The sequence below is a fragment of the Limulus polyphemus genome, unplaced genomic scaffold (assembly GCF_000517525.1).
Source record: "Limulus polyphemus unplaced genomic scaffold, Limulus_polyphemus-2.1.2 Scaffold6185, whole genome shotgun sequence".
In the NCBI taxonomy this organism is placed as follows: Eukaryota; Metazoa; Arthropoda; class Merostomata; order Xiphosura; family Limulidae; genus Limulus; species Limulus polyphemus.
In genome coordinates, this window is record NW_013671795.1 from 3,038 (window position 1) to 22,987 (window position 19,950).

Below are 19,950 nucleotides of genomic sequence, written 5' to 3' on the forward strand. Positions count from 1 at the left end.
ATACCATGTCAGAAACTCCTTACAACCTAGTGGTCTGTAGCATATACCATGTCGGAAACTCCTTACAACTTAGTGGTCTGTAGCACATACCATGTCGGAAAATCCTTACAACCTAGTGGTTTGTAGCACATACCATGTCAGAAACTCCTTACAACCTAGTGGTCTGTAGCACATACCATGTCGGAAAATCCTTACAACCTAGTGGTTTGTAGCACATACCATGTCAGAAACTCCTTACAACCTAGTGGTCTGTAGCACATACCATGTCGGAAACTCCTTACAACCTAGTGGTCTGTAGTACATCGCTCGTTTTATGTCGCTAATGTTCAAATGCATCTAGACCTAGCCTAATGCTGCAACAAACTTCCATCTCTAACGTGCGACGTGTTTTTCGTATAATTCTCTATAACTTATCGTCCTCTCACCAATTTACCTGTGAGTAACCTGTGAAGAACCTTTTTTTTTTTGCTTTTTACAAGGGCAATAGTTTTATGAATCCATTTTTTACAGTTGATTGGGATGTATATAACTTGTTAGGAATCACGTTCCAGGATGGGAAAAGAGGGTTTGGGCGATCAGTCTGTAAGTTTTTGTAATGGTACGGCAGTCTTGAGTGTAGTGGGATGCTTTTTAAGAGGATTTGCAAGCGCATGCTCATCTGTTATTGTCGATCTATTCACTAAATATTATAAATATATAATTATCTTAAAACGCTAGTTTGATCCCGGGTTTTACATTTCTTTGCTATTTTACTTTAAGAATATCTTTCCTCACATTTGGCTGTGTCATATTTTTGTTCTACCACTTTGGCGATATTGTTGGGAATCCATTATTAACCAAATATAGTGGTGGTAAACATATTGTCTGTGGCATCAGGGCTCGCATCTGTGGCAAACGCCACTACATTGGATATACATTTAGTTCTTGTAAAGTGCGAATAACCCTAATTCAATTTTGACGTAACCGTTCAGCAACTGATTTAACGGACTGGTAATATCTCAGTTGGACATTTTAGTTCTTTTCGGTTGTGACATACAGTGCCAGAATAATTTGTTTTTTGTTTTGAATTTCGCGCAAAGCTAAACGAGGGCTATCTGCGCTAGCCGTCCCTAATTTGACAGTGTAAGACTAGAGGGAAGGCAGCTAGTCATCACCGCCAACTCTTGGGCTACTCTTTTACCAGTGAATAGTGGGATTGACCGTCACATTATAACTCCCCACGGCTGAAAGGGCGAGCATGTTTGGAGATTCGAACCCGCGACCCACAGATTGCGAGTCGAGCGCCCTAACCACCTGGCCATGTCGGGCCCGCCAGAATAATTATACTTGTGATTGATAAGAAACCGATTTTATAGGAGAAAAAAAGTAGAACAGCGTTATTTTCCTAGAAAGATTACGGGTATTCTATAATGAAACAATGTATTGAAACAATGAGGAATACTCATGTCTTAAAGACCTGAAAAACTTTGGTCAAACAATATATTGGTATATATATTGTTATTATAAAAGCGGCTGAACAATCATTAATAGTCCGTAATTATTAATTATATGTAAAAAGGAAAGAATAAAAATACAGGTAGAGGGTTTAAGCAGGCGTAATTCCCAAAGCCCCGTTTATAAAAATGACAAAAAAAAACTGTGATAATTAATAACACACCTGCTTAACGTTAAACGAAAATGGAACATTAACTAGATAGAAAAAATGGGTTATGTTATATAGAACTACGTCAGGCTCGAGCATTCCTTTTACTTCTCTTGTCAGAAAAAAAAATGCTTGAAAAGTGATTTAGCCATAGTCATATAAACTTGGATGACAATGGAAACCATCGTTTCAAATATCAAGAAGAATGTGCTGAGATCAGTTGTTTTTTTCCTTTTTGTTGTTGTTTTTGGAAGACATTTTTCTCTTCGATGAAAGTGACATCCAATAGCTGAAACTGTTTACCAAGAACACGCTATAAAATTAACACGCGTTTGGTTGGTATATGTGTTTTATGAAACTGAAATAAGCCATCTTCATCTAAAATATATAAAACGAGGGTCTTACCTTTTGTAAGGTAAGACCAGCTTATTTGACTTTAGATTAAAACATGTTTTTCATCCTTGTGCATGTTGGAAGACCAAATATCAAATTGATGTTGAACATTCAAAGTCAATATGAGGTATTACAGCTCAAAACGAGAATTTCAAATTGTTAAATAAAAGTCCAAATAATCATCCGTGGTCTTAATCTAATTTATTAAATATACCTATAATTTCCAAGCACTCGAGCCCCCCCAGTGCCACAGCGGTATGTCTGCGGACTTGCAACGCTAAAAACTGGGTTTTGATACCTGTGGTAGGCAGAGCACAGATAGTCCATTGTGTAGCTTTGTGCTTAATTACAAACAACCAACCAAATACTCGAATTTAGTATTACACCGTTGTTACCAACTATTAATCATGCTATTAAACGTCACATATTGGTGTTCCACTAAAGACAGAACTTGATACAGAGCTAAATTAAAACCGTAAATTAAGATGAATACTTTGTTTCGTGTGTGAAAGAAACATAGACATTGTACAATGGAAAGCGAAATGTGTGCTCATGTATACAACAAAGATAGTGTGAGCTACGAACAGTGTGAGTTTCGGTTTCGTGTGTGAAAGAAACATAGACATTGTACAATGGAAAGCGAAATGTGTGCTCATGTATACAACAAGGATAGTGTGAGCTACGAACAGTTTGAGTTTCTGTCTTCATCACAAAAGAGCTGATTGAGAAGAAGGTTCTTCAGTGAAATCATCAGTTTTAGATTAAATCAGATTACGATGACCGTGACTGTAAGAGGCTCATTTATTTATTTTAACGAGACAAGTAATCCACCCACGCCACGTATATTGCAAGTTGCAATTAATATGAAATATACAAAATAAATCTACTCACGGTATATTCACTTGGACTTGGCATGTCATTAGAAATTTCTTCAAACCTTCGGCTGTGAGTTATGAATCTCCCTCCAGGGGTTGACCAATAGTTGTTAATATTGTAAGATCCAGGTCCTGTTGAAAAGAAACATCGTGCTTATATCATTGATCGATATAAAAGGAATACATATAGGTTTTACTAGACAAAAAAAAAAAGATCAATATGGATTTTCGTACTTGCATCAAAGACCCGATAAAAGTTTGAAAAATACGATATACAGACATTATAAGTTAAGCAACATATAAAAAGTACAGGTAAAATAAAATAAGATTTTAAAAGTAACTTAGAAACGCTGTTTTAAAACAACATTTGAAATATTGTAGGAACATTGTTTCTAAAAGACATTAGCATTTATTTCATATTAATGTTTAGATCTGCTCTAATTATGGAGCAAGGCATAGTTTAGTAGTTAGGCTGCCAGACTATGAATCTGAAGAATCCAAGAGCGCGTGCCGTTGTCGTAAAAAATAATTAATAAATATAATCACGTTTTGTACTTTAGGTCCATGACAGCGTTATAAGAGCGACAGTTAAATCCTATGGTTAGATTAGAGTAGTCCAAGATAAATTATCTGCTCCTGGTCTATCATTAAAATATAGGGACGTGCAGCGCAGATATGCCATTGTAGAGCTTTGTGAGAAAATACGGAATAAACTAAACATTTGACCATGATGGGAACATCGCTAGAAGTTTGACAGTGGTGTAGTTCTAAAATGCCAGTTTAAATCTCCATGTAACACTTGTATCTGTTGAAACCAAAGCGCGCAGCTGGCATGACAGTATTCTAGCTGTTCAAACTAATAAAATGCAGCAGTTACAAACAAAGTTTTGGGTTGGCGTTACAAAGATTCGAGAACGATACAGGATGTAACTGTTATGTTTAAAATTCAAAGATAGCATGACAGCGTTCTAATCGTTCTTGTTAACACTCAATTTCAAATGGATCAATATAAAATATATATAATTTTTCATCTTGACATTAAAGCTGCCAATCCAGTGCGTAGCCCTAAATTATCGACACTCAGAAGCAGGTTTTATATGCAGAAATTACGAATGTACCACTTCGACGATGGCTGTTTGTACACAGTTATATTAGACACACTTTACAATATGTTTAACATATCGTTTTCTTTATTATCATTGGTATATTTTAATTGTAGAACAATATTTTAGCTCTTTATTGTACATTTCATATTTATTATTTTGTACCTTCATAAACATTAGTTTTTGCCTGTACTTTTGGTAATGTCATGTTACTCAACAGTAAGGTGTCATTATAATTCATCTCAGATTCTTCCCTGACGGAGCTGTTTATAGGGTTTTCATTGGACACAAGACATTTTTAGGGAGGGTTATGGAAATTTGAGCGAATACGTAATCATAGAGATGTTATGTTGTTCAACAAACAGTACATTTTATACAGCAGTGTTTGAAACCAGCAGCTAGAGTTAGCATGTTCCGTAAGTCAGGTATACACAGTTATTTCTTTATTGTTACTTTAAAGTATTGGTTAGAGTGTTTAATATATCTACTATATTATTATTATACTTTTATTATAGAAATTGGTTCGCACGCATGGCTTAATATATGTATTTAGGACTAAACTAAGTCTTGTAAGATGGTCGAATCTCGTGAGATATTATTGGGTTTACGGCCGAAAATATCGTTAACAGCGACCGCACGCAACTGATGAAACAATGCATTCTAATCTTTATGTTGCTTTTTTAGCGCGAAGCTACACAATGAGTTACTTGCCGGGAACCTAACCTAGAATTTTAGCGTCATAAGTCCATAAACTTACTGCTGACCCACTGGAATCTAGTTTTTATAAGTAAAAACGTAACAAAAGTATATTTTATTAGCTAAACTCATTATCAGGTTGATTTTTTAGTTTCGCTCTAAGTAGGTAGCATGCTTTGATCGGAAGTTACTAATAATACGAACATTCAAAGCCTAATGTTGAAATATGATCCAGATTATTGGTAAGTTAAGGTCATCGAAAGAGACACAGAATTAGTTATATTTTATCAATAAAGTCGTTTCGGTTATCCTTCATAAGGAACTGAATCAATACATTAACTAGAACACATTACAATTACCGTTTAATTTAGTTTGATATACGTTTTCAATTATTAATGACAGACCTGAATGGATTTTTCATAACTGTAGCTTGTAACAGCATTAATTTGACGTTTATGTAAATAATATCAGATAATAATTCCTGCGCTTCACGCATTTATATCATAGGGAAATTTCGGCTTAATTTTCAACTTACCAACGTTCGATGGTGTAGAACTTTTCTGGTTGGTGCTGCCCTCTAGTAAGCTAAATCTGCAATCCGCGGATAAAAATCCTGCTTTGTCACCATTCTTTGAACGAGGTTTACGATGACTTTTCCGGTTTTTCATATTTCCATAGGCTACAATATCATCATAACTTCCAAGTGGAGGTGTGAGCTACGGAGTGATGTCATATGTATTTAAATCTTGGATAGAAATCTTGTTTTAAGAAATATATACTTTAACGCTCTATTATCAAATTATTTTTGCGAATATATCGGTAACTAGCTGGAGTACCCATTCCCTGGACGGAAGTTATGTAAATTCATGATTAATGAAAGGTTATCTTTGGACATGAAAAGTTATATCTCTTATATGTAATTCTGAAAAACGCAAAAACGCCCATAAAAACTGAAAAACACAAAATGTGAAATCGCAAATCTGCATGTATCTTCCCATGTATCCAATGAATCTCCATACCAAATTTGGTGAAGCTCCATCCACAGGAGGTCAGATAGTGGTAAAAAACACCCATAAAAACCGCAAAACTGAAAATTTGTATGTACCCCCGCATAGGCCCAATGAACTTCCATAGCAATTTTAGTGAAGATCCATCCGCACCCTGCGAAGTAGTTACATGGACATACAACAGACAGTATTATTATATTTATATAAAGATAGCCGCATCAGCTAGTCGTGGGGTCCACACGTTGCATCACGTTGAAAATTTGTTATATTTTTTGCTTGTATACATTCAGTATAGATAACTGACCAAAACAATCGGATGAAATCATTCATTTTTAATTTAAAACACTTCAGCAGTAATTACAGAGATATTTGAGTTTTATTTTTATAACCTGTAACCAACAAACAATATGGTGCATAAGTAGCTTAGGAAAATGTGTTTAGAAACCTGATTGGGTGCATATCCATTAGTAATTCTTGGGTTCATATATATATATATATATATATGCAGATTTAAATTTTGTTATATTAGTAGCTCGCTGTTTCGCCAGTGAGAGTAAATTCAAGTAAAAATGAAAATAAATAAATAAATATTTTTAAAAATAAATGAATAAATAATATTGTATTATTAATCTTTACTCTAATTTTGAATTGATTTAAGTAAGAATTTATAATGATTACACTTTAATTTGGTTATTTTAGCGAAACGACACGTAGGGCTATCTCCTGTGTCCATCGCGGAGAATCAAATGTTGGATTTTACCATTGTAACTCCGTAGACTTACAGCTGTTCTATCGGGGGACTTTAATTACCTTATATATTTCATATCATGACATTTGCTGTTTACGCAGTTGATGATATAAATAACACCTGTCATGTTTCAGACTGCTTGATGAGCCCTGTTTTTCCAAGTGAGGTTTTCTTTTATAATCTATAAATTTTTTCCTTCAAAATGTACTGGTCATTCTCAGGAAACAGAAGTAGAAACAATGTAAGTAAACATTCAGAAATATTTTACACATGCACATTCTGAAGTTGGTCTAGCGTGGCCTAGTGTTTAGCGTGCCGAACTGTGAATCCAAGGATTCACGGCTCATTTCCCGTTGCGTAAAATCGCGTTTGCACTTTTGAGCCATGGATGTGTTATAAGAGTGACGGTCAAATTCCACTATTCGATTATAATATTTCAAGAGTTGGTGGTGTGTGCTAGCTGCCTTCCATTTAGTCTAGCAGATTACTCTTGTGTAGTTTTTACGCGAATATTCGAAACAAAAAGGAAAAAAAAACTATGAAGAGTTTGTTTGTATGTTAACAGACAAACTAAACGCTAATATACATATATTTTAGATACAACTCACGTACTGCTGGAGGAAATCTAAGTACAAGCCTAGACCAAATCATAAGAGATACATGCAGTAATACAGGTGTTAACGTATATCAAACCATAATTGATTAAGGTATAACAGATATAAGTGTATCAAATTATAAATGATGCAATTATTACAGATGCTGTAAGTCTATAAAATCCAAACTAGTGTAGATGTTGCTGGAAAATTCCAAAATATACTATTAACTATATTGCACATTCCTTGTAGATCGCTACCAATGCTGGGGTGCAGATAGGTCTATACGAATTTCTATAGATAATAACGTTTTATTGTTTAGTTTTTGTTTTTGAATTTCGTGCAAAGCTACACGAGGGCTATCTGCGCTAGCCGTCCCTAATTTAGCAGTGTAAGACTAGAGGAAAGGCAGCTAGTAATCACCAACATACCGTCAACTCTTGGGCTACTCTTTTACCAACAAAGAGTGGGATTGACCATCACATTATAACGCCCCCCATGGCTGAAAGGGCGAGCATGTTTGGTGTGATGGTGATTCGAACCCGCGACCCGCAGACTGCGAGTCGAGCGCCCTAACCACCTGGCCATGCCGGGCCATTCTACTGATAAGGAGATTTAACAGGAAGTTAACCCTTTCATAGCCAGGCATTTTGTATTCCCAGGAAAAGTTAATGAGTGGTTTTATTACATTAGCCAATCAGTTTAAAAACATTTATGTCAATGATTGTAAAGGCAATCTTATTATCATCATGGGGACATTTTCTTTTCGAAACTTATTATAATAAGATAAAAATTGATTAATAATTGTTTTTTTTTGCACATTGTGGACAATCAAGAAATAAATCATGTTTGATATCCTTGTAAGGAAAAGTATACAAATCATGTTTGATATCCTGGTAAGGAAAAGTATACAAATCATGTTTGATATCCTGGTAAGGAAAAGTATACAAATCATGTTTGATATTCTGGTAAGGAAAAGTATACAAATCATGTTTGATATCCTGGTAAGGAAAAGTATACAAATCATGTTTGATATCCTGGTAAGGGAAAGTATACAAATCATGTTTGATATCCTGGTAAGGAAAAGTATACAAATCATGTTTGATATCCTGGTAAGGGAAAGTATACAAATTATGTTTGATATCCTGGTAAGGGAAAGCATACAAATCATGTTTGATATCCTGGTAAGGGAAAGTATACAAATCATGTTTGATATCCTGGTAAGGGAAAGTATACAAATCATGTTTGATATCCTGGTAAGGGAACGTTTACAAATTTCCTGGATGGGTCAGATTGTTGGTGGATGGAGAAGAAATCAAATCTCATTAAAAAAATATTTGTTTATTTAATGATGACCCCCAAAAGTTTTTATAGTAGTAAAAATAATCTGTATTTTTCTTTATTTAAAAACCATCTTACCAGAAACATGTGAACACATCGGATTAAACTAGCCATGCATATAATGGTTTGTTAAGAACTTCTGGTAAAAATAATAAGTAAAATGTATTTGATCATCAGTTGGATACTCTTGTGATATTTTCAACCATAACATGAAAAGAGTAAACTTAATAAACAAATTAATCTGTTATTTCTATATTGTTATTATTTTAAAAATTTAAGTAATTGGTTTAATGCATAACAAAGTACAGTGTTTCAGAACTTTGCTGTATCGAGATTAACTTTATCCTGTCTATGGTCACTTTTGTATACTAGAAAAATTTAACTAGTAGCTCTCTTTATAAGTTTGACTTGATTTGTGTTCCATAGATATCCAGTCCAAGAAGCAATGAGAATACAGTGTGATTATTTTTATCCTGAAAACCACTTAGAAAAACTAAGTTCTATGTTTGTTGAAAAATCAGATATAGGTTATGGAACAAGGTGAGATAAATAGTTAACTTCTGGAGTATTAAACTTAGGTACCTTCTATTTAATTAACTAGTGTAAAATCTATGGCAAAAAGCATAGTACAGTATTTTATAATGCAAAGTACCTTCAAAAAACAATTGTCTGTCACTTGCATTTCAAGTAAGAGTAACCATTTTGTTTGCATAATTACTTGTAATAGAAATTCAGCTTGAGTAAAAATTTCAAAATTTGCAAAATTTCATAATACACTGTAATCATTTGTAATTAAGAAGTCAATAAAAATAACTTTTATTGTGAGTAGTTTCAAGAAGTAAAACCTTGTTAATTCTGAGTTCGTCTGTGAAGAAAGACTGATCTTCTGAAAGCACTCCTATTATCTGGCTTCATTAAATTTAAATTATGGGAAGTAAACAGAAATTGGATTAGAAAATAGGAAGCTCAGGTAAACTACAAGAAGAACATTGGGTTTCTTATTTTAAGGTGCAAGTTATCAGTTGCACCTAAAAGTTGGTGGAACATTGGAAAATATAAACTTACAAACTTATTTAAACCTTCAGTAGTTGTGTAGTTTGTCTGCTCTCTAGTAGCTGCTTGATATATTTTTCTTTTGATGGATGTTTCATACCTGCTGTTTAGGGGCTGGTTAAGATATTTTTTATCTAAGCGCTACATCATTTATCTGCCCTCTAGTGGTTGTTTGTGTTTTTCCATTAATGAATGTCTCATATCTGCTCTTTAGTGGGTGGTTAAAATATTTTCCATCTGGACTTGTCACGGCCTAGTGATTACCGTGTAAGACTGCAGATTGAAAGGTTCAGAGCTTGAGACGTGATGCAGATGAACATACCCTATATTTTCAGCTGTGGACACTTTAAAAGTGACAGTCAATCCTGTTCAAATAGTCAGATAAAGCCTTGTGAGGATTGTTGCTGCTGGCTGACTGGCTTCCCTCTGTTCATTAGTTAAGAATTAGGAATGTTCGTAGCTGAACTCTCTGGGTTTCTTACCTGCCCATTTTGTTCCCATGCACACAAAGTCTGTTCAGGGTAAAATGTTGTTCATTTCCCTTCTTTTAGATGTGTAATTTCCATGCCTGTTAATGACTGTTTAATATGTATCTGTGGTTGTTATGGACACTTGATATGCCTGTCATGTGTTTCTTCGGTACTTTGTTACTGTTTTTTTATTATCCTAGGTGGGATAATTTGCGAGTGTGTATAAAAATATTGTATTTACGCTTATTCCTTGTGGTATAATAAATTTATCTTATATAGTTATTCATTTCTAGTAATGTATTTGCAAATTAAGATATCTTGAAAAAACACAGTAGAAATTTAAAAAATAGGTGTAAATTTTGTTTTTTTTCAATTGACACAAATTTGTTTCATTGCTTAATGAAAGGTTTGATGAAGCCACATAAGGTAACAAATAATCGCATTAACAGCAGTCAAATCGTTTTTTCATGTACTATTGAATGTACCACTGTTATTACAAGTTAATAATTCCGATACGGTACTTACCTCTCTCACAAGATTAGCTATTCTCGTTTAGTGCTGGCCTCTACATGTGAACATTTTCTTTATGCATGCCACAAGCATTTCACTTCCTCCTTATTGGAATTAGTACTTTCCAATGTGACTCTCATGCAAATCATCATGCGTCATCTATTAACCAATAGTAGCATACTATACTCATGTAACTCCTTCTACATTCCTCTACCAAATTTTCACTTCTCGTTTGCCAGCTTTCGAGTACAGACGTTTTTTTTAGTGCTTCGTATTTCCTGTGTGACAAATTTTTGATTTTCGTTTGAAGTGGTTAAATTTTTTATTTATTTATTTTTGGTTATACATTATCACATTTCTCCCATTTTATTATCGTCACTCTTCTGCACTAGACAGTTTGTTCAGTTTTCGGGATTTATGAATTCCAAAGTCAACGTTGCCACTTCTGAGGTCACACCAATGACCAATCTTCTATCTCAGGCCTCAAGTGCAGTTGACTCGACTATGGGTCTTTCTGATTTTGTCATTCAGGAGATTGAATGCTACTTGGGTCACACTTTGCCCCTGGCATTGCCTGAGCTCCTTCAGAGTCTGCTAACATTATTCAGCATGACGACGATTTTGGTCGTCTTTTTTCCTCTTCCCAAGTTTGACGTTCCTTCCCAGTTCCAGCCTAATGATTCACCTGGGCCTTCCTCGGCTTTCACGGATTTTGTATCTCAGGTTTGTAATGTTTTGTCTCTTTCCCCTATTTCTTATTCTCCTCGTCCTTCTTTGTTGAATAGGCATTCTTCACAACCATTTTTGGTAATTCCTCCCTCTCATGATATTCGGTTCCATGCAGATCACTTTCTCTCCGAGTTAGGTGAAGGGATCAGTATGCCAATTGTTGGGTTCCCTATTATCTCTTTGGGAGCAGCTCCCGAATCTAATGTTAGTCTCACATGCCCAATATTGTCGTCTTCATCTTACCCTTACTACCCTTCTTCATACCTGTCTTCTATACATCTCCTCTCAGAAGCTCTCCACAGAAATCCCGGGGGATTTTCTGCCATTACTCTTCACCTTCTCTCTTCCACTTTGGCCTGTATTCCTTCCTTGACTCATACGTGGTTTCTTTGTTTTGGGAACCTTATCAGTAGGGGCTCCATTTTGACTTATGTTAATTTACCCTCCACTTATCTCAGGGATTTATGTCTTTTCTTCGACATTATGTCTTTGACACCATGCTGGCGATATTGAGCCATCTTTTAACTTTTGTGGCCTGTTTGTCTCAACCAGAGCCTTCCCTGCCACCTATTTGTGTTTCCCATCCTTCATCCTCCCATTCTTAACATGTTCCTTCAAATCCGGGTACTTTTCGTCGAGGTCATTGCCGATGTATTGTCCGTTGTCAACAGTACTGGTGACTACCTTGTGAGTTTGGGGCTTTTGGGAGCTCTTTTGTTATATTTTCTTCCTCGTTGGCTCCCCTATGTCGAGGAATAATGGGTAACAAAAGATTCTTTCAGAGGGACTTGTTCTCATGTTTCTTTCACTGCATCTCATTTATCCTCACCCCATTTCATTTCCTCCTCCTCAAGATCACGTGACTTGCTGCCATCAGTCAGAAGCAGTTCAGGATTTGCATTTGCAGTGGGCTACCGAACCAGTTCATCCTCCCTTGGAGGGGTTTCACTCCCGTCTTTTCATGGTCCCCAAAAAACCGTGGGTTGGTGACTGGTCATTGATTTGTCATGCATCAACCACTTCATTGGAGTCCTTCTCACCATCAGATGGGCTTTTTCCCCCTTGATTGTGGATGACAAAAAATGGATGTTTCCAATGCCTATCTCCACATCCCAATAGTCCTTCAATCTCATCTTTATCTTCAGTTTGTTCATCTCGAAGTGGTTTACCAATTTTGGGCTTTCCCCTTCGGATTTGCCTCGGCTCCATACATGTTTTGTCACGTCGTTCAGTCATTTTCTCGTCATATTCATACTTTTGGGTTGCAGTTTCATCATTACATGGAAAGCTGGCTACTTCTAGCTCATTCCAAGCAGGAGTCGACCAATCACATTCACAAACTCCTTTCTGTGGCAGCTCGGATGGGCAGGTTGATAAAATTGGAGAAGTTGGTCCTTTGACAAACCCAATACTTAGTGCATTTGGGGGTCTTCTTTGACACCAACATTAGTCGAGTTCTCCCTTCTCCTTTCTGCCTAAGTTCTATGGAACTTTTAGTCCACTGTGCCCTCTCAGTCTTGCCCATATGAGATCCCTCCAGTGGACACTTTATGAACGATGGAACCTTGCATGGGATCCTCTTTCCACCAACATTTCCCTTCCTCCTTTCCTGAGAGTCCATCTGCTGTGGAGCCTCGACAAAGCCCATACATAGGGGGCACTTCCTCTGCTATGTCCAGATGTACATATTTTCACAGATGCTTCCCTTCAGGGATGGGGGCTTGGGTCAATCACCACAAAGCTTCGGTCCATTGGTCTGCAGACGAACTCGTCTTACATATCTATGTTCTCAAACTTCTGGCAGTTTGTTGGGTTTTGTCTCACTGCCTTTCTTTCACCTGTCACCATCTGGTGATGGTTCATTCCAACAACTCTGCAGTGGTGGCTCATGTCAACCACCAAGGAGGCACCCAGTCCAGAGATCTTTGTTTTTGGACCTTGAATCTTCTATGCTGGGCCCAGGCACATCACATTCGTCTTCTTGCATGTCATGTGCTGGGTGCTTTCAATCTGGTGGCAGATCATTTTTCACATCTGGACCAACTTTATCCCACAGAGTGGTCATTAGATCCAATCATTTTCAAAGACCTTTGCCTCCTATGGGGCTCTCTCCAATTAAATGCATTTGCCATGGGCCTCAATACAAAGTTGCTTCTGTTTTGGTTACCTGTCCCACATCCACAGGCTTTGGCTGTCCATGCCTTCAGCCAAGATTGGTCTCACAAATGGCTTTATATGTACCCTCCCATTCATTTGCTTCATTGAGTGATTTCTCTGGTACACTCCACTCCTTGTCAGGTCCTCCTGATTGCACCTCATTGGCCTGCACATCCCTGGTTTTTGAGGCTCCGATGTCTGCTCCTCTCACCACCTGTCCCTTTTCCACTGTTTCCTTCCCTTGTGTGTCAACCTCAATCCATCACTCATCATCCCAATCTCTGCATCATGCATCTTTATGCCTGGCTTTTGTTTGGTCCTTGGTGAGGAGATCCGGCTTCACACGTAGAGTTCCCTCCCTGTTAGCTGCTTCCATTCGTCCATTTTCCATAGATGTTTACCAGTGCAAGTGAAAGATCTTCTGCTGTTGGTCTGATGGCAGAGGGTTTCCTGCTGCCAAGCCTTGGCTCAGGTGGTGGAATTTCTAACCTGGCTGTTTGACCATGGGTCTTCGGCCTGTTCGATATTTGGACATGGGGCAACCCTTACCCATACCTACCATTTCTCTAAATACTGTCATGTTTTTACTTCCCCTGTTCTCACTATGCTCATGCATTCCTTCTTAATTCAGAGGTCTCCCACGCATCCTCCTCTTCAAGAATGGGACATTAATGTGGTCCTCCATGCCCTGACATTCCCTCTGTTTGAACCACTTTCCTCATGTTCCTTGTTTCATTTGTCCCTTAAGACCTATTTCTTTCTCCTTTTGGCCTGCGGAAATTGCTGATCTGATTTATTTGCTCTTGACGTTTTATATACTCTTTATCATCCTACCTATCTTCTCCTTTATCCTGATCATTCCTCTCTCTCCAATGCCACAGTGGCTCAAGAAGGTTGTTCCTCTCTTTTTTTATTTCCCTACCTTCTATCTCCCGTCTTTAACCTTGTCTAGCCCCATGATAGACTGCTGTGTCCCATCAGAGCCCTACAGTGTTATATTGTATGTACAGCTACTCTCTGGGGTACACACAACTGTCTTTTCATATCCTGGCAATCCTCCCCCCTGCATGATCTTTCCCCTTCTACCCTTATGAATTGGGTCAGCCTTCAGGTTCATTTGGCCTACTCCTTTTTACCTTCTTCCTCCCATACCTTGTTCCATGTGTCCTCCCATCAAATTCGTCATCTTACAATTTCCCTCTCCTTTCGTCCTCATTGTCCATTGGAGGAGATTCTCCAAGCTGGCAAGTGGACCATGCCCAGAATGCTCATCTCCCACTATCTTAATCACATTGGATTTTCCTCCATGTTGATATTTTGTCTTCCACCTGTGGCCATACTCCAGACTTTATTGTGACTTTAAGTTGGATGTTTTATTCCTTTTCCTCTTTATCAGGAACCTTTCCTTATTCCCTCTTTTTCACACAGACCCTGTGTGGCAAGTGGTGCCTGACCAGGTATTCTTTCACTTAAAATCTGCACTGTAAGCCATGTTGACTCATGCTCTCTCATCCATGGCTCTGCATGGTTACCATAGAGATAGGGTGTTCCACAAGATCGCTGGAAGGTTATCTACCTCGCTATAGTTGCTTTATAAGTATGTCCATTCTGGACTGTACCACCCATGGACAGCAAGGGTAAAGCAGAAGGGGATAGCTGCCCATACCTTGAGTGAATAACTCACTATGGTCTGCTTTTCAAAATAAGGTATCATGGTCACCCATTGCACTGTCTTCAGTGATGATGTGCCTCTGGACTCTCCAACACATTCTCACCCCATTCTTTGAGTGCAGTATGGGAGTCCTTTCCACTTTCCAGTTCCAAGCCACTGGTTGGTTGTCCATGGAGGCAACCTCCTGAATAGATTACACTAACAAGTTGGCTATAACAAGTTGGTGGTGTTCTGCTAGTATAGATGTGACATAACCTCCACAAGAGTTGATCCATTCCCTTCCTGGTGGACATGCCCTCTTGATACTATTTACACTATCACAAGAGTTGATAAGTCACCTTCCTGGATGATGTGGCCTCATACTATTTACATATTCAACAGTATCCACAACCACTGGAGTTGATCCATCACTTTAGAAGCTGATGTGGCTTCCTTATACTGTTAAACTGATCCGTTACCGAACTGGTTGACATGGTCTCTTGCTATTCATTTACTCATATAGTTGAGTTGATACATCACCTTAAAGGTTGATATAGTCTCCTGTTACACATTCCATACCACATAGAGTTGATCTGTTGCACATGCAGATCACCCCTTTTGATTGAGAGCCCTCATCCAACCCTCACGTGGACATCAGTTCCCAGCATTGAGATGTTGGATTCAAGTGAATCTATCAACATAAGTCCTTGCACAAACTAAATCCAGATGGCCAGTTCCAGATTGCTGTAGGGTGTTTATCCTTGTGTAGTACCCAAGAATTGGAGCAGATCTTAATCCCCAATTCTTGGGTTGTAGGTGAAGACGGTATAATCCTACCTTCATGTAGATGTTAGTACCCTGTAGAGGAGGTTTTGGATGTAGTTGACTTGCTGAGTATGGTACAACGAACCCTAACCAATCTACACCTCGCGATTTCTGCCTATGTGTTTTATAAATTATATGCAACGGCAAAGAGTATACCTGGCTCAGAAGTGGTGCAGTTTCCCTTCTCTGATCTCTGAAACTTTTTCTCTCATGGTCAGGGGTATCCTTTGGACACTTTCACTTTGAGTGCTTCTGTTATTCTCTTGCACTGGTCCATCCTCCTTCTGAAGATAAGTACCATATTGGAAGTTATAATTTTCCTATACTAAAAATGTATTTCTGATAGGCACTTACCTCCACTCAAACACTTCCCACCCTTCCCACTTCTCCGTCGCTCACACCTTCTGCTAAAGGTTCGGTAAAAGTGTAGGGGGAGTCACGTGAGCATACTGTGCTACTATTGGTTAATAGAAGATGCATAATAATTTGCATGAGAGACGTGTTGGAATGTACTAATTCCAACAAGGGGAGAGTGCAAGGCATGTGGCATGAGTAAAGAAAATGTTTGTATAAAAAGGGCAGCATTGAACGAGAATAGCTATTCCTGTGAGTAGAGGTAAGTACTTATCGGAAACACATTTCCAGTATAGGAAAATTATAACATTCATAAATACATCATTTTATATATTTTGTCAATTTGAAGAAATTGTGAATACATTGTCAGTTTTGGTGTTTGTAAATTATTTTTCAGTAAATTAAACACCCATAAATATACACTTTATGGAAAATTTCTTCTTACAATACCTTATTATTTGTTTTTTAAGTTACTTTACTTTTTGAACTGTAATATTTTTGAATTTACTGGAAAAATATAAAATTCGTGAATTCAAAAAGTAACTTGAAATTAATTAAGAACAAAAACTGTAATAAGAATTTATCTGTTTTATTTATCTATGTTTGGTCATTTATTTTACTTGTTTCCTATACTATCAATAGCTTTATCCATTAATATTTTATTTATTTTTTGTTGCAAACTTATATCAGTTAGTCCTAATGTCACGTTATCATGTTTGAATGTAAACTTTATATCAAAAGGTAAAATTTGCAAATTGTTTCCAGGCTAAATAAGGCTAAATACAGTTCTTTAACATTTAGACATTTTTGACATCATCTTAATGCTTACGAGCCTAGCTTAAATCTTAGAACCTATATTAACTATCTTTCTAGCAGCTTTTTTTATATGATGACCTCATAACTTTCCTAAATTTTCCTTAAAAATTATAAAAAAAAACTTTTTTTAAACATTCCTGATTTTTTATTTCTTGTCATGAAGTTTCAATATTAGTTTTGGATTTTATTAATTGTTCATAGTTGAAGTACTTCTGGACTCTCAATAACACTACCTTTAGTTTGCTGCAGTCATCATACAAAGACCTGATAATTCAGCAAGTATGGTCACATGATGTATAAATATATTTTAGCACACTTCTTTGATATCTAGTGAATGTATTGTACAGATTACACCCTGTTGTAACACTGTGTGTAATTATAGCAGATGTGGTAGAAGTATGTTTTTGTTTACTACTATTAATGCCATTTGAAAGTAGGCTTGTTTGTATTTACTCATTGGTGTATTTCAAAAACTACTGTTATAAATTTACTTTTAAATATAAAAGTTTTAATTTTATGTATGATTTACACCTTATGTCTCTTAACTTAAATTTACAAATTACAAGTACATTATACAATAAGACAGCTATCAATCAGATACTTAAATTAAATTGTCCTACGGATGGTTTGTATGCTTAAATTTAGTATATTTTTGATGGGAGATCAGAAGAACCACAATGATTAAATGATGTTTAGTTTAAATTGGGTGAGTCAGATAAACAACGATCTAAAGTCACCAAGTGGTGTAAAAGACAAATCACTCTTTAATGGGTATTGTGCTGTAAATAATTTAAAATTGATAATTCTGGATTTCAGCAAGTGTTTGTTCACAATGGTGGGGAAAAAACAGAGATTTAGAGATTAATTTAATTGATTAAGTTTCAATAAACTCAGACATTTCACTCTCATTGCTGTCATTCAACATCATTATCTAAACAGAAGAATATTGTTACGACAGCGGAAGTCACGTGACGCTGGTAACACGTGAAGAATTTCTAGAAGATTCACAAAAAGACGAGATGTACGCTTTTTTATATATAAGACTGGTAAGAAGTGACGGCAACAATGGAATTGAATTGCAGACAGAGATAGAGACAGACAATTGAGTCGAGCGCATGAATCGTTCGTTGTGAATTATAGCGTTTGTTTAAGTTAAACTGAATGTGGGAATTAAGTGTATTGCAAAGTTGTATTGAGAAAGAATAAACTAGTTTTATTTAGGGAGGACTTGTATTGCTGAAGTTTTTTAGAAAGAATTTCTACGGAAAATTAACAAACGAACACAGAGAAGTATCAACTTGGTGTCAGAGAGTGGGACAAAAAAAAAGATGGAAACGAGAAGCAGCAAATCAAACTACAGCTTATCAGATTTGATGGCAGCAATACAAGAACAGCAAAAGAAACAAGAAGAACGAGAAAAGAAACAAGAAGAGAGATTACAGCAGTTGTTGGAGGAAAAAGAAAAGAAACAAGAAGAGAAATTACAACAGTTGTTGAAGGAAAAAGAAAAGAAACAAGAAGAGAAATTACAGCAGTTATTACAGCTTGATAAGTATATGAATGAAAAGGGTTGGTTTTAAGATTTTTTTTTAATTATTTCAATTTAGCTTAGAAGATGGAACAACCAGGATGGACCAATAGGTCTAACTTTTCTTTTTTTTCAAGAGAAACAATTTGAGAGATTTCAGTCTCTCCTCGTATGACAACCACTCCATCCCAGGCACCATTCATATGACCCTTCTCTGAACCCTTTCCAAAAATTCTATGCCTTTCCTAAGGTCAGAAGCCCAATACTAAACACAATATTCCAAATGTGACCTAACCTCTTTAGACTTGTATTCAATATTTCTGTAGATACAACCTAAAATCCTATTTGCCCTACAACTAGCAACAGCATATTGCTTGGATGGCTTTAGAGACTGATCGGCTATTACACCAAGATCCCTTTCCTTTATAACACTGTTAAGGATATTCCCATCCAAATTATACTTATAATTCAAATTATGATAATCCACATGCATTATCTTGCATTTATTATAATTAAACCCATCTTCCATTTATTTGCTCAAATCAGTAATTGATCTAAATCCTTTTGTAAATCAGCAGCATCCTTTTCACAGCTAGCAACACCCAAGACCTTAACATCATTGGCAAGTTTAAGTAATTTATTGACCATTCTTTCATCTAAGTCTTTGATGTAAATTAAAAAGAGCAAAGGTCCTAAGACTGAGCCCTGAGGTATCCCACTTGTGGCATTAATCCAGTTTGACTGAATTCCATTTGTAACAACCCTCTGCTTTCTTCCATCCAGCCACTCTTCTATTTAATTTACTAACTTATCCCCCACACCTACAGAGATAATTTTTTTTACAAGCATTTCATGTGGCACCTTGTCAAATGCTTTCTAAAAATCCAGATAAACCAAATCTACACTCTTACCCTCATATACTTAAGCACTAACTTTTTCAAAGAATGTCAAAAGATTTGCAAGTCAACATTTTCCCTTAGTGAAACCATGTTAACTATCCAATGAAATTCTAAACTATTGTTTCGTATCTGCTTGTTTGTTAATTACCATCTTCAAGCTTCAACTGGTCCCATTGTGCCCAATAGTTCTTTGTCACGGGGCTTAGACTAGACACCCTCTCCCAAGCAGGACACAAAACACTTGCTTTTAGAAAATCAATTATTGGCTTCAAATCTTGGTCTATCTCCTGTTCTGCTTTAGTATCTAAACTTGGTTCCACTTCACCATCATCAACTCCTTCAGTCACTTTGACTTCAGCTTGATGGCACCTGGTTAGTCCAACCTCTCTTTTAACACTTACCAAAATTTGGCCTTTGTTGTTCCCAAATGTCATTTTATCAAAGTTAACTACACACTTCCTCTGTAGTAAGTAGTTCAACCCTAATATCCATGGGTCTTCAATGTCAGCCAAGTATACTTTGTGTCTGTCCTTTATGCCCATTAGCTCAATTGTTACCCA

At 36.6% G+C, this 19,950-nt stretch overlaps 1 protein-coding gene across 1 annotated transcript in view; it reads left to right on the plus strand.

Annotated features, from left to right (window-relative positions):
* LOC106473449 (transport and Golgi organization protein 2-like) overlaps positions 1 to 19,950 on the plus strand; it is a 36,258-nt gene that overhangs the window by 1,489 nt on the left and 14,819 nt on the right. Inside the window, exon 2 of the mRNA XM_013934130.2 lies at positions 8,825 to 8,938. Coding sequence (XP_013789584.1) covers positions 8,825 to 8,938 — 114 coding nt within the window. The remainder of the gene's footprint in view (positions 1 to 8,824; positions 8,939 to 19,950) is intronic.